Source organism: Lonchura striata, chromosome 1, assembly GCF_046129695.1.
Source record: "Lonchura striata isolate bLonStr1 chromosome 1, bLonStr1.mat, whole genome shotgun sequence".
Lineage (NCBI taxonomy): Eukaryota > Metazoa > Chordata > Aves > Passeriformes > Estrildidae > Lonchura > Lonchura striata.
Genome location: NC_134603.1, coordinates 29,475,454 through 29,488,775, shown reverse-complemented (window position 1 = coordinate 29,488,775; position 13,322 = coordinate 29,475,454). Strand labels below are relative to the sequence as shown.

Here is a 13,322-nt window from a genome sequence, read left to right as displayed (position 1 = left end):
AAGATTTTATTTCACACACAAAATAGCACAGAATTTGGTCACAATAAAGCAGCTTGTTTTTCTTGAAATTAAATAACTTCTATATAGAATTTAAAACATGAAATATTTATCCGTATATTTCTTTCAAGGGTAACTTTATAGCTAACAAATAGAACATTAGCATCTAAATCACAGAAAGTGGGTGAACCTACTGCAATGGATTGTCAAAAAGAAAATCTAACCAGATGAGCACACACAGTCCTGAGAACAGCCCATGGTGTTTTGAGCCCAGTATCTGCCTTTCTGCATTTATCACTACCCTGCTCTTCCAGGCACTTCTTTTTTTTCCAGGTTCCTGGGGGACAGAATGCTGTTTCAATAGTCATAATAGGAGAATAACTGGGCTCTCCCACAGCAACAGGGGATGTAAATATCCTGTTGATTATTGTAACCACTAGAAAGGATTTCAGTTCCTATTTAACTGTCACATTATGGTTATATACACCTTCTTCCAGATATCTCACATGCAGTCAATCAAACCTAGACAGCTGTCATGCACTTCCTTTTCTCCATGATACTGGCAGTCCCAAGAGTTTAATTTTGGGGATTTCACTCTGACAACCAGTCATCAAGGGCATATCACCTACCACTCATGGATCTCCAGCAATGCCAAAGCAACCAATTGCCAACCCAGAGCTATCTGAAGGAGCGAGTTCCAGAGACAACTCCCCCAGAGCTGTGATCTTCATCTTCCTCAAGTCAACCAAGGACTAAGGGCCCAGGGCTTTCCCACATGAATTTGTGTCCGTGAGTACATGGCTGTGATAGGCAGCAGTGACAGTGTCACTGTACTATAATTAAGAACTCCAAAGAGCACCATGCATCATTCTTCTGTTGTCCAACATCAGAAGTCCTGTCTGCTCCACTTCAGAGAGTGTTGCTCCAACACCATGTGAGTTTTACAAAATCCTGTCATGCAAGCACTTCTGTCACATGCAAAGCAGGTCATCTGACAGACCCAGCTGTGCATTCAGCTGGGACAAACCCAAGTCAGAACAGACAAGTTTTGGTGCCTCAGCCAGAGCATCCACAAGACAGAACTGTTTCTGCACAGAGGTCAAAAGAAGGACAAACAGGTTCATTCCTACTTTAATACAAACCAGCATTTCAAGCAGATCCAGCTAACAGGATGCTGAGAAGGTTGTGACACAGTCCTTATTTAGCACGAACCTGAAAGTACTGGGATGTGTTCACAGCACAGTATGAGCACACGTAACCCAAGTTTCTCAAACACAGAATTACAATCTGGCAAAGCAAATCAAGAGAAACTTCCAGGTAAAGACTACTCATTCCAGATCCCACAAACCCATAAATGGCAAGTCCCCCTCTCAGTCAGTCAGCAGATTCCAGCACCTATAATCCACCTAAAACAGTAACCTCTGTGCTTGTTATTTATTAGCACTAGCAAACCACTCCAGTCACACAAAGATAATGGGTATACTAAGAAATATTACAGTATGAAAATCACACGTGAAAATTGCACTAAATATTAATCAGCATTTTTGCTCTCAAGTAACTGCAAGTTCAGGAAAATCATCTTCTAAATGCTAACTTAAGTGGGAAGACAGATTGAGAGAAGTATTTCCAATCAATTATTAGACGAATATAATTTAATTTTTTTTTACTATTTCAAAACATCCAATGTCACAATTTTTTTTAACCTGAAGATGTCCAGATACTGCACAAGCAAGACAACTACACATTCTTTATAAAGATACCCATGTAGCTTTCCGAAATGTAGTACATTCCTTTTAAATTGTCACTTTTGTGTTTTAGTTTTTAATTCTCCCCTAAAACATAAACAAATGAAATAGCTTTTTATATCACCTATGAAAATATTTTTTCATTTTCTTTCTTAATGAATCCTGATATTTTATTTTTAAAATAGTGACATTTAAATACACAGAGATCTTCCTCAAATTTACTAATCCTTTCAGCAAAGAACCCATGGCTAAGTTAATTTAAAAACATGTATGTGCCTGGAAGAATAATTTCTAATCTCTCTCTTTCAGAAATTAGATATTATAATGTACTGATACCAATCCAATCCCGTCTATCTGAACTTTACACAAAATCAGTTACGTTTCTTAACAGACGCTTTCCCTTCAAACACGGTATTCAAGGAATTAAACAGGAAATCCCTCAAACGTGCTGCTTTCGCTGCATCTGGAAACAAGCAGTGCCCTCTGCTGTGCCGGGCGGGATGTTCAGGCAGCCCCGGCGCAGCACCCCTGCCCGCCCGGGCCCAGCAGATCCTTCCTTCTGAGCAAGGACAACTCTGCTCGTGTAACCAGTCCCTGACACGCACCTGATGGTTGTACTCCGCTACTCTCACATGAAAATGTCCCAACAGAGCACCTTCATCACACTGTGACACACAGAGCAAATTAGCAGCGAACTTCACTTTATGACAGTCCATTTCTACCTAAAAGAACACTTGACAAACTTCACCATTGACATTTGAAACATTTTTAGACTACTTAGTTCACAGTGAAGAAAAAATGTCTGTTTATTCTTAATTAGTGACATTATTCTTATATTTTCTTCAAACTTTAGTAACTGAGCTAACAACACAGCTCAAAAAACATTTCTGTACCTGTATCAAAAACCATCTCATCCTTCCTAAAGACAAGGTTTCCTATTTTACTAGGCAAGCAGCTTTAAACCATTAATGAAGGTAACACTTAAAGTATTTGGTCCTTCTGAAAGATTTTGTTAAGCAATTCCATAGAGAAAAAAAAAAGAACTTTAAACCTGTCTTTTTTTCTTTGTTGTTTATAATGCAAAACTTAAATACAAAAGTGCAGAAGGCAAACACAGCAAAAAGTGAGTTGGCTGCTGTAGACAAATGTCAGGGTATTTGGCTTACCAAGTTGCTACCTTTTCAACAATTTTAATCAACATTTAGGTGCCTTGTCTGTAAGTTTCGCTATTAACAAAACAGTAACAACAGAACTGTTAACTCAAGGTGAAAGCTAAAACAGAAACCTGAACCCCTATAAAATTACCAACACAGCAGAGACATCACCAGGCAGTTCTGAGTAAGGTCAGCAGCACACATTGCTGAAAAAAAAAAACTTAAAGAGCTACGTAGCAAAAGTATCATTCCCATGCTTTTTGAATCATCTGAAGACAAACACGTGTCAACTTGACCATTTATCAAATTTATCTATATTTGCCTAAACTAAGCCACCACCACCCAAATATCAGCCAGCTGATCTAGCTTCAAAATTGAAGAACAGCTGACATAGGAAAACTATACAGGAACTGTTATCAAGCCTCTTCCCAAAAGAAAGAGAAACACAAAGAATCCAAACTCTGGCTCTGGCTCTTACAGGATGAAGCACAGCAAAAGACAGGCAGCACTTGTTGGCTGAGATAAGGAACACAAGTTTTCCTCTAACTGTAGCTCAGGTAATGGAGGAACAAGACCACATTTCTCCTTCTTCAAAGAGCAGATCCTGCAGTTGCTGGGACCCCAGGAAGGCACTGCAAGTAGTGCCATCACAGCCTCTCCTGAGGGAAGTATGTGCTTCTCTTAGAAGGATCTTATCAAAAGATCTTCTAAATATTTGAGTTTTACCATCAGCATCCAGTGCATCCTGGATCATCCAGGGCATCCACCAGAAGTATTACCCAGCTTTACCAAAGTAGCATCAGGGTTCTCACATCTGTGGAAAGTTTATTTACCAAATAACATATTTTCTAGAAATCAAACATCAGCTAATAGCGGCAATAATGGGATTTCAAGAAAACTACACAACATGAACAGTTTACACTGCAGTCAGATCCCTTTAATTTCCTTCTTGTTGCATACCACCTTTGACTGTTAACTCATCTTCACCAAAACCTTTCCCTCTTCAGTAAACTACTCAAAGAGCAATCGGTGTATAAACATTAATCACACTCAGACTCACTGAGCACTACCTGGGCTGAGAACAGCATGAAGGTAGACTCATGCTTTCAACATCACTAGGCACTGCAAAGCAAGCTACTTTCCTTTCTCTGCTTCAAGTGAGAAAGTAGCTCAGCAAAGTGTACAGAAATTCAGAGTTGTGGTCCAGATATTAATTTTAAAACCCTAGTTTGAGTTCTAGTAATGCATTATTTGTATCTGTGTATGCAATTCACATGCTGTGAATAAAATGTAACATTTTAGTTAATTAAGAAGCTTTAAAGGCTTGTAACAATTCATTTACAGATAGAGATTATATAGTTAGAAAATGTTTCCAGCTACTCACTTCAACAGAAAAACAAAAAGGGAAAAAATTTAAATCCCCAAATCACCAAAATAGCATTCAGTATCTGCTACAGCTACATCAAATGATTTTGTTCCTAAACTCTTCTGTGGACATCTCCTCGGACACCACCTGAGCTCCTGGGCTAGGCAAACCTTTGATCTTTGCACAGCCAGCCTTGCTAGTGTGGATTTTCAATGGAAAACAGAATGTTATATATTGTGCAGTAACTTGGGATATCAGGTCTTGAATTCAGTGACAGGCATTTCCAGTTCTACACTTGCAGTACCGAATAAGTCCTTGCCATAATAATTCACAGCCTTAATCTCCATATCTTACCAAGCACATTCCAAGTAATCTCAGGTATAGTCAAATAGAACTGAAAAGTTACAAAAAGATGACTGTCAAGGATAAACACCAGCATGGAATCACTTCTACCTGAGGAATAAGCAGAAGTCAAGGGTTTTTAGTTTGGAAGAGATATTCTGGAATATGTCAGGACACACACAGAGCTTTTTCCTGTTTACCTACCTGTCTGCTAAAAGGCATTGTCATAATCTGTAGGGAAAACCAGCATGACAAAACTCAATGCATTGTTAGAGAAAGTGATGGTTATTCACAAAATCTCTATATTTATTTTACCACTCCCTCTTTCCCAAGTTCCATCCACTCACATTCCTATACCCCTGGATCCCCAACAAGCATCTGGGGAAAACCCATTTGGGTACAACACTGAGGATGAAGGTTGCCAGTTATCAAGGCCTCACCACACCTCTGACATTATTCCTGTTTGGCAAAGATGAACTAGATTTTGCACAGATCTTTTACAGCCTTCAGGAGTCAACAGTTGTTGACAGCGTGGTCCTTTGCTCCAGAATTCTATTTACTGAAGCCTCAATAAACAGCAGACTGCTGGTCATCATCACTCTCCATGACTGATTCTTGGTGGAGTAACAGGAAAACAGATTGCACAGAAGATATGGGACATAATCCTGTAACCCTCCTTGTGCACTTCAGGAGCAGGGTCTGCTCCTGATGAATCATTCCTGCTACAGCTTACCAGAGTGCAGGCCTTGCCAAGCACACCATCCTAATTTTACAGCCAAGGACAGCTTCCGAGAACTGTGGGTTTTCACAACAATATGCAGCAGCCTTTCAACTCTTGTCCTGATGCTTCTTAGGCTGGCTTCACACAGATACAATTCTACAGGTGTGTCACTCATAAAAGCCTTTATGTTTCCACTAGAAGTCTCTGGAATACTGGTTTAACAGGTTTTGATCTGACCCAATAAAATCATTAAGAGATTTTCCACATCTTCCCTGCCAGCCTGTAAAAAGCCAAACGCAGCTTTGCCCAAGCAGCAGTACCTTGCATTCTACTCAACCAAAACTGCTTGCATGCTCTCTGCATTACATTTTTGTAGGAACGTCTTAAAAAGTAATATGAACAGTCCACATTTCTGTGGGCTATTTATTAGGGTGAAGTGGTGAGAAGAGAGAATCAGCGTTGTTAAAGTTGGACATCATGACCTCTGGACATAATCAAGGCCAACCCTCCTGCCAAGGCAAGGTCACCTGGAGCATGTCACACTGGAATGTGTGGGTTTCTGGGTTTTGAGTGTCTCCAGAGAGGGACATTCCACAAACTTCCCTGGCAGCCTGTTCCAGTGGTCCGCCACCCTCAGTGCAAAAAAGCTCTTCCTCGTGTTGTGGTGAAACTCCTTGTACTTCAGTTTATGGCCATTGCTCCCTATCCTGTCGCTCTGGCACCATCCTGTTGGCACCTGCCTCTGAGGCATTGATATGTATTGATAAAATCCCTTCTCAGTCTTCTCATCTCCAGACTGAACAGGCCCAGCTCCCGCAGCCTCCCCTCGTAAGAGAGATGCCCCAGACCTCTCCTCATCTTTCTAGCCTCCCGCTGGTCCCTCTCCAGCAGCTCCTCCTCTCTTTCGTACTGACCAGACCAGAACCGGACACAGCACTCCAGATGTGGCCGCACTAGGGCCGAGGACGCTGCCCCGGCCCGATCCCCTCGCGCCCTCACCTGCCGGGGGCCGGAGCCCGCGGTGCCGCTGCCCGGGCGCTGCTCCGCTGGCTGCGGGGGAGTCCCGGCGGCTCCCGGCGCGGCCCCGCCGGCGCTGCGGGCCGCGGGCAGCAGCAGCGCCCGCCATGGCCGCGCCGCGCGGCCCCGCAGCGCCGCCGCCATCACTGCGGTGGGCGGCGCCTCCGCGCCGGGCGCAGGCGCGGCGCGCAGCGCTGAGGCGGGCGGCGCCATCTTGGGTGAGGGTGGCGCGCTGCCCCAGGCGACAGCGGCGGGACGGGGGACAGAGCTGGCCAGGGAACGGGTGGGTTGGACATCTGGGGGGATTTCTTCTCGGAAACGGTAATTACATTTTGCAATGCCCAGGGAGGGGGTGCAGTCACCGTCCCTGGAGGTGTTTAAGAAACGACTGGATCTGGCACTTCGTAGAGTAACCCGAGTTGGACAGAGCCCACAAGGATCGTGGAGTTCAACACCTGATCCTGCACAGGACATCCCAGGAGTCACACCATGTGCCCGAGAGCATTGTCCAAACAATTCTTGAAGTGTGTCAAGCTTGGTTCTGTGACCGCTTCCCTGGGGAACCTGTTCCAGTGCCCAAACTGTGTGAAAAACCTTGTAATACCCAGCCTGAACATTCCCTGACACAACCTTCTGCCGTCCCTTCTGGAGCCCCTTAGAGCCATGGTCTAGTTGACAAGGTCCTGTTTGATCAAAGGTTGGACCCCCTGCTCTCAGAGGTATGTTCCAGCCTAATTGATCCTGTGATAACTACACCAGCCCTGAAAGCAAAGCTTTGGTGGTCACAGCAGTGCCAACGCCACCTGCACGTGAGGAAAGGAAGCCGTGGGCAGAAGATTCAGCAAAAGCTCCTAGAGTGTAATAATGTGTTACAATAAAAGGACTGCCATTAGCCTTAAAAAAAAAAAAAGGCTTTCCTTCAGAAAACAGAAAGCTCAACTCTGGACTAGAAGACCTTTCTCTCTGTCAGATAAATAAATTAAAACCCATCCAATAAGGATCATGTTCCAGATAAACCTGCCCTACGTGGTACTGACCCAAAAGAGGAAGAGCTCCATTCTCTCTATACCAGTCAATCTTCTGTTCCTTTTGTTAAGTTGGAGCTGTCAGAGGCTGAGGGAATATGTCAACCTGTTTTCTGAACTTCACGATGTAACCAGGGCAGTTTAATTTTATGTAGTGGCAAAGCACTGGAACAGGCTGCTGAAGAAGGTCCTGGATTCTCACTCTCTGGAGACATTCAAAACCCACCTGTTCAACCTGCTCCAGAAGTGGCCCTGCCTCAAAAGGGAGTTTGGACTAGAGGTCCCTTACAACCCTAACAATGCTGTGATTTGTAATTTTATGTAAGCCACTAGAAGGCGACCTAGGCTCAGTATTCTTTAGAAATGCCAAGCTCAGCCATGCAGAGTCCCAGCAGTACAGTAGTATGTATCAGCACTTCTTTGAACCAAACTTGAAGGACTGCTTCAATTAGAAATAAAATTTCCATACTTATTTACAGTATCCTCCATGTTCACAGGACAAGACATTCCTCACATACATTTTTATTAAGCTTCTCACATTGTAATTAAGCATACATTCTACATCTGACATGCTAGCAAGGTTGGCAGGAGCCAACTTTTTTTTCCTCCAGACACCTGTGGCAGTTGAAGTTTCATGGATTTCACACAAATGTAGCAAAACTTGTTTCCAGTTCTAAGCGTGGTGATAAAATGTTCTAACCATGTGGCAGAAACACATAAAACACAAGAAATTTGAGGAGTACAGCAGACAAAACAAGATGAAGGAGGACACATCTTTTAGGAAAGCTATGCTGAGCAATGACACTGTGCACCTCTCAAAACAGACTTCTGGGGCTGGAAACAGGGGCGTGTTGCTTGAGGTACAGGCCTTAAATACATTAAAAAAAGAGTAAGATGGTGTAGCAGATGTTTTCAGGGTTCAGCCTACAAGAGAAACAACATTAGGATATAGGAGCCATTCTCTGGATGACTAAAAAAGAACTACTTCTGGGGTCAGCCTTATTCTTCTATTCCATGCTTTGATAGTGTGAATATGACACCACCACATGTGAATTAATCTATTTGTGACTGGTCCAATGTTCAGAAGAATGTTATCTTTCCACAGTGATATCCTGTACAAAAAACAAGGCTGAAAATGCTATGGTAACTGAACCAAACCAGCACTGAAGCTGGTTCTTGCTTCCATCTGCATTGGTCAGAAGTCTCTGAGGTGCACAGTGCACGGACAGATGGATAAGTTTTACATGTTCTATTACCTATCCACAGCTGCTGTATGAGGAACACACTCAAAAGACTGTACATTCCTACTCATGTGTGATCCTGCTGTAATTTGTATAAAGCCTGCTGAAACTGAAGTCCTTTCTTTAGCTGGGAGTGATCCTTTCTCCTTGTCCAGTCTCCTAGTCCAGTGTCCCTTGCAGGCAGCACTCAACTAAACAATCACAAGGGAGCGAAGTAACAAGCTTCAGTTTGGCAGCAGCAGTAGATTCATATGGATTAAGTTGAGCAATAATTACAGATTGAAAAGAAAATCTGTATCCACAGTATCTGTACAATATAATTAACTTCTCAAAAGAGTTTCTTTCATTGCTATATTTTAAAGGTTGTCTTCAAATTAGAAGTAAGTCCTTTAAATGCTTGAAAGGCATAGAAATTTCCCTTCCCACACAAAACCCCAAACAATGTATTTTAGTTTCAAAAATATTTTGAACCCACAAACAAGCTTGGTATCAGTTAATCAGGTAAAATAACTACGTGCTAAATAAAAGCACATCTGGTGGAAAGAGCGCAGAGAATGTTACACATGTGCTTGGTTTTTCCTTGCAGCATCTGGCAGTGGGTAGCAGGACAGAGGCAGAAATCTCAGTGGGTCTCTTCCTCTGTCTGTTCTGCAATAGTTTCTGTGGCACTGGCATTGGCAGCAGAGTTGAGAACGTCTCCAAAGTCTCCTCCAGCAGGTTTGCTTCCTCCAACTTTATACTAGAACACAGAGAGAGCCCCAGCAAAGCATAGTAGTTAGTTGGCATGTCAAACATGCTTAACTGTACAAAACCAGTACGTCTGGTTTAGTAACTCTCTTCAATAAAGCACCTTTTCCAGGTCTAGGAGACCTCCACAATATTCTTAAAATAAATCTGTACATATCTGGCAGGAAACACTCACCAGTAGATGAACACAGTAATCTCCCTTTGTCCTTGAGATACATGAAGCAGCCCTATTCCAGGGCTGATTCCAGAGTCCAAAGGTTGACACACCTTCAGTTACAAATGGATAAAGGTATGAAACCTTTCAAACCATGAAGTCTTATTTTAGAAATTCAGAGTTAAAACTCGCTACGTTTTTTCTCAAGAAAGAACTTTGGAGAGTTTTGAGTCTGAAGATCAAGTCCTGAGACCTTCAGAGCAGCAGAGCAACTATGTTACTTTCTCCATGTAACATGTTTGCTTTTCACTCCCATCCACAGCACACGCTCTGTGGGACTCTGTGGGACTGCAGGGGTGTAAATGCCAATTAGTTGCAAGAGCCCAGTTCCCCTTGCTATCACTTGCATGCTTCTCATCCACATCTCATCCAGCCCAGTGCGCCCAGGAGAAGTCAAATCTGATTCTGATTACACAGATTAGTTATTTTTGAAGTGAGTTTTTATCTGGAAAAGTTATTAATGGTTGTTTCTGGCACTTGAGGCTTTCAGGGGTGAAATTAAAATTAAGGTGCAAAGGCCTTTTGTCTTTTATGCCAGAAATGAGAGATGTATCCCAAGGTATTCTCCTGTGTAGGATACTAGTCCCTAGAAAGGCATGAAATAAAAGCCTAGACAATTTTGGATACCTAGCATTAGGTATTAATTATTTTGCATACCTAATACTAGCTGTTTGTGCAGGTTAGCTGGCTATAAGTTCTTCTAAAGGCATCCTCCTGTATGAGGTGCAGGCAGCCCATTACTTTATTTGCAAATCATTAGGCAGAGAAAGCATTTCCACAGGACTTAAAAAGAAGTTCCTCTAAGCACCTCTTTAACAGTTTACCAGTAACTAAAAAATAGGCTGCCCAGAATCCACTTGAGTCTTTTCTCTACATCCACAGCTGCACAATCATCAAAGGGTTTTAGAAATTCTTACCTTGAAGTTTTCAACCTTTTCCTCAAAGGATTTGAAAGTAGGAGAATTTCTACAAAAGTAAAAAAAAGGAACCACAGAATTAAACCCACATCTAATTAACATAGGAACATCACAAAACAAGCAGACAGTTCCTTTTTCCCAGCAGTAACATGAGATTTGTTTGGGGCTCTTTCCCTGTTTTAGCGATAGCCTAAAAATAGTTTACATCTGAATCCCCCAAGTACTATGAAACTAAAATTCAAACATACTCAAATTGTAGGCTCACTTTCATCTTTGGCAACTGAACATTGCCACGTCCAGTGATAGGATCCTTCCTATCTACATGGATGGGAGAACTAGCAAGTATTTTAGGTTTAGCTTATTATTCCCAGTAATTTCAAACATGTTTCTGGCTTAAAGCATTTGTTCAGAAAATCTTAGTCATCACTTCTGGTTAGTCTAATACATTATTGCTGAAGAGAGCTCATCTGAGTTTTTCACTTTTTATAGGAAAACTAGTTCAGTTTACGTTGCTACATGTTCAATAAATAAAACATGGTACACAGTGGCATTTTCTGCTAACGTTAAATTTAAGTGAGATTCTCCCCCTTACAAATAGTAAGTTCTGCATACAAAAAGCAGGACAGCTTGGGATTTCCACTGCTGAGGGCTGGTGTATAATTCATTAGGGTCAGAAGAGTGGCTTTATGCTCCAAGTAGCTGTCACTGCCATGTGCAAATTTGTACAACACTTTGTACACTTTTTCTGCTTTTATGTAGGATGGGAAATGTTTGCCTTCAGTAGACCAAGACTAAGGATTACTCAAAAATGTATTATATAAATGTTGAAGACAAGGGTGTTTTTCAAAAGAAGCCTACAGCTTCCCTTCTTCCTTTGCTTGGCATTTGTGTAGGTGGCCCACACTTAGCTGCACCCTCTTCCCTTGGGAAAGCACGCAGTGACACGTGCATCAAACCAGACTCTCAGGAGACAGAGCGACACAGTGCCAAGCAAGCGGAGAGAAAAGACAAGCACCCCAGATCACCAAGAGACTTTTTGTGAAACTACAGGGTTTTTTATATTCACTTTAATTTTCAAAAACATATGCCAAGCTACTGCCTTTTAAACTTGGAATCACTTAATAGCATTGCCTCTAAGAGACAGGGAAAAACTGTTACAGTTTTCCAAACAGTAGCAACATGTCACTTTCCAGATGTTTGTTAACTACCTCCAATAACCAGAGATAAACCAAATTTTATCCTATATTTTAGTACAGGAAATCCACTACAAAGCTGGGTGGGTTTTTTGGTTTTTTATGAAACTATGTTAGTTGACTTAAATTCAATCTGACTGTATTTCACACATGAAAATAAATAAACCAAAGAGCTGGATTATGCATACATTACCTCATAATAGGCATACTAATTGAATGTTGTATGGAGCGTATACTAATGCCAGCATTAAGAGAAAAGAAAGTCACAAGTTAGTTTAAGTATTACATTGAGAAGAAATTGGCATAGAGAGCTGACTTCTGTAAACTATCTTTGGTAAACAGCCAAACAGTCTTACACAGTCTTAGAAACTGTTTGGGTTTGCTTTTTTAAATTGCTTAGCCATGCACACACACAAGTACATCAGAGCAAAAGCTGCAGCAACATTTTTCTCTTTTAGAAAGATTCAAGTGCCATGCTTGTTAGTACTTGCTCTGCTAAGCTGCAACAGTCTGCCTGCTCCTTAAGTTTCTCAAGCAACAGGAGTCATGCTGCATTTACAGTTTTGGCAATAGCAGTAGCAAACACTTGAGAGTCTTATTTATCAGCTAATCTTCCTACTGAAAATATTATCTCTACATCCAGAAAGCTTCCATTTACATTCAGTACAAGTTTTTTACACGCATCGATACAAATTATCTACTCATCAATCAACAAAAACAGTCACATCAGTCAAGGTCGCATTTATGCTGGGAGCAGGATAAAGTCCTAGTCCTGTGTTCTGCAATTCATGAAGGATTTCTATAACTTGCCAGTGTTGCTGTACAGTTATTGTTTGTCTAGCAAGAAAACATATCTGCTCTTAGAAGGTAATTGGATATAGATGAAGGAGTTCCTGGATAACCTCAACACCACTACCACACATCTAATTTAGTTCCATACAGGAAATCCCTGTTTACTGCAGATACAAACAAGCCTTATACATGAAATAATTCTTATCAAATACCACAACAGTAACTTAGAATTATTACAAGTTATGATCTCAGTTTTTCAAGTTATGATCTCAGTTTTTCATAACTATATATGGAATGTCAAAATTTGTCTGGGCTTTAGGATGGGCTTTAGGAGAGGAGGGAAAGGAAACAGCTCTCATAAAATGCACATCCAAACTTAGAGTAAGCATCTCAGCATAATCAATGGAAGATACATTAACAGAAGAAAAGAGTTCTATGTTTATTGCAGAAAAAGTTTTAAGAGATTCTCTATGAAGGTTCATAAGTAAAATACCATTATAAAAAAAAAACATTGGGAACCCTTAAGGCAGATGCGCAACTATGGGTTGATTTGTAGTTACAGCCTACTGGAATCTGACATGAAAGGCCAGATGCTTTCCTGACACTTCAGTAATACACAGCTATGTTTCAGCTATTTCCCAATCCCATTTCTCCTGTGTTTCATTCTTATGGATGGTCTGGCTTCCAGAGGCTTTTCCAGATCACAGACAAGCTGATTGTCTTCTGGACTCTAATATATATTCTTCACTGTGATGTGGATTCCTACAAGTTCTGGGCTTGCTACATGGCAGGTTTTATTACAGAGCCACACTGACACTAACTAGTTTCAATCAATGCTCAGCCAATTCCCC

The 13,322-nt window shown here is 41.5% G+C and overlaps 1 protein-coding gene across 4 annotated transcripts in view; it reads right to left on the bottom strand.

The window, feature by feature from the left end:
* Nucleotides 1-7,873: 7,873 nt before the first annotated feature.
* Nucleotides 7,874-13,322, bottom strand: part of TPD52 (tumor protein D52) — a 41,409-nt gene continuing 35,960 nt past the window's right edge. For 3 of the 4 annotated variants that reach the window (XM_021550575.1, XM_021550579.3, XM_021550580.2), the window contains 3 exons: nt 11,873-11,914; nt 10,487-10,535; nt 7,874-9,347 (listed from right to left, as the gene is read on the bottom strand). In XM_021550575.1, coding sequence (XP_021406250.1) covers nt 9,231-9,347; nt 10,487-10,535; nt 11,873-11,914 — 208 coding nt within the window. In that variant the 3' untranslated portion in view covers nt 7,874-9,230. The remainder of the gene's footprint in view (nt 9,348-10,486; nt 10,536-11,872; nt 11,915-13,322) is intronic. The other variant, XM_021550581.2, reaches the window with a different exon arrangement.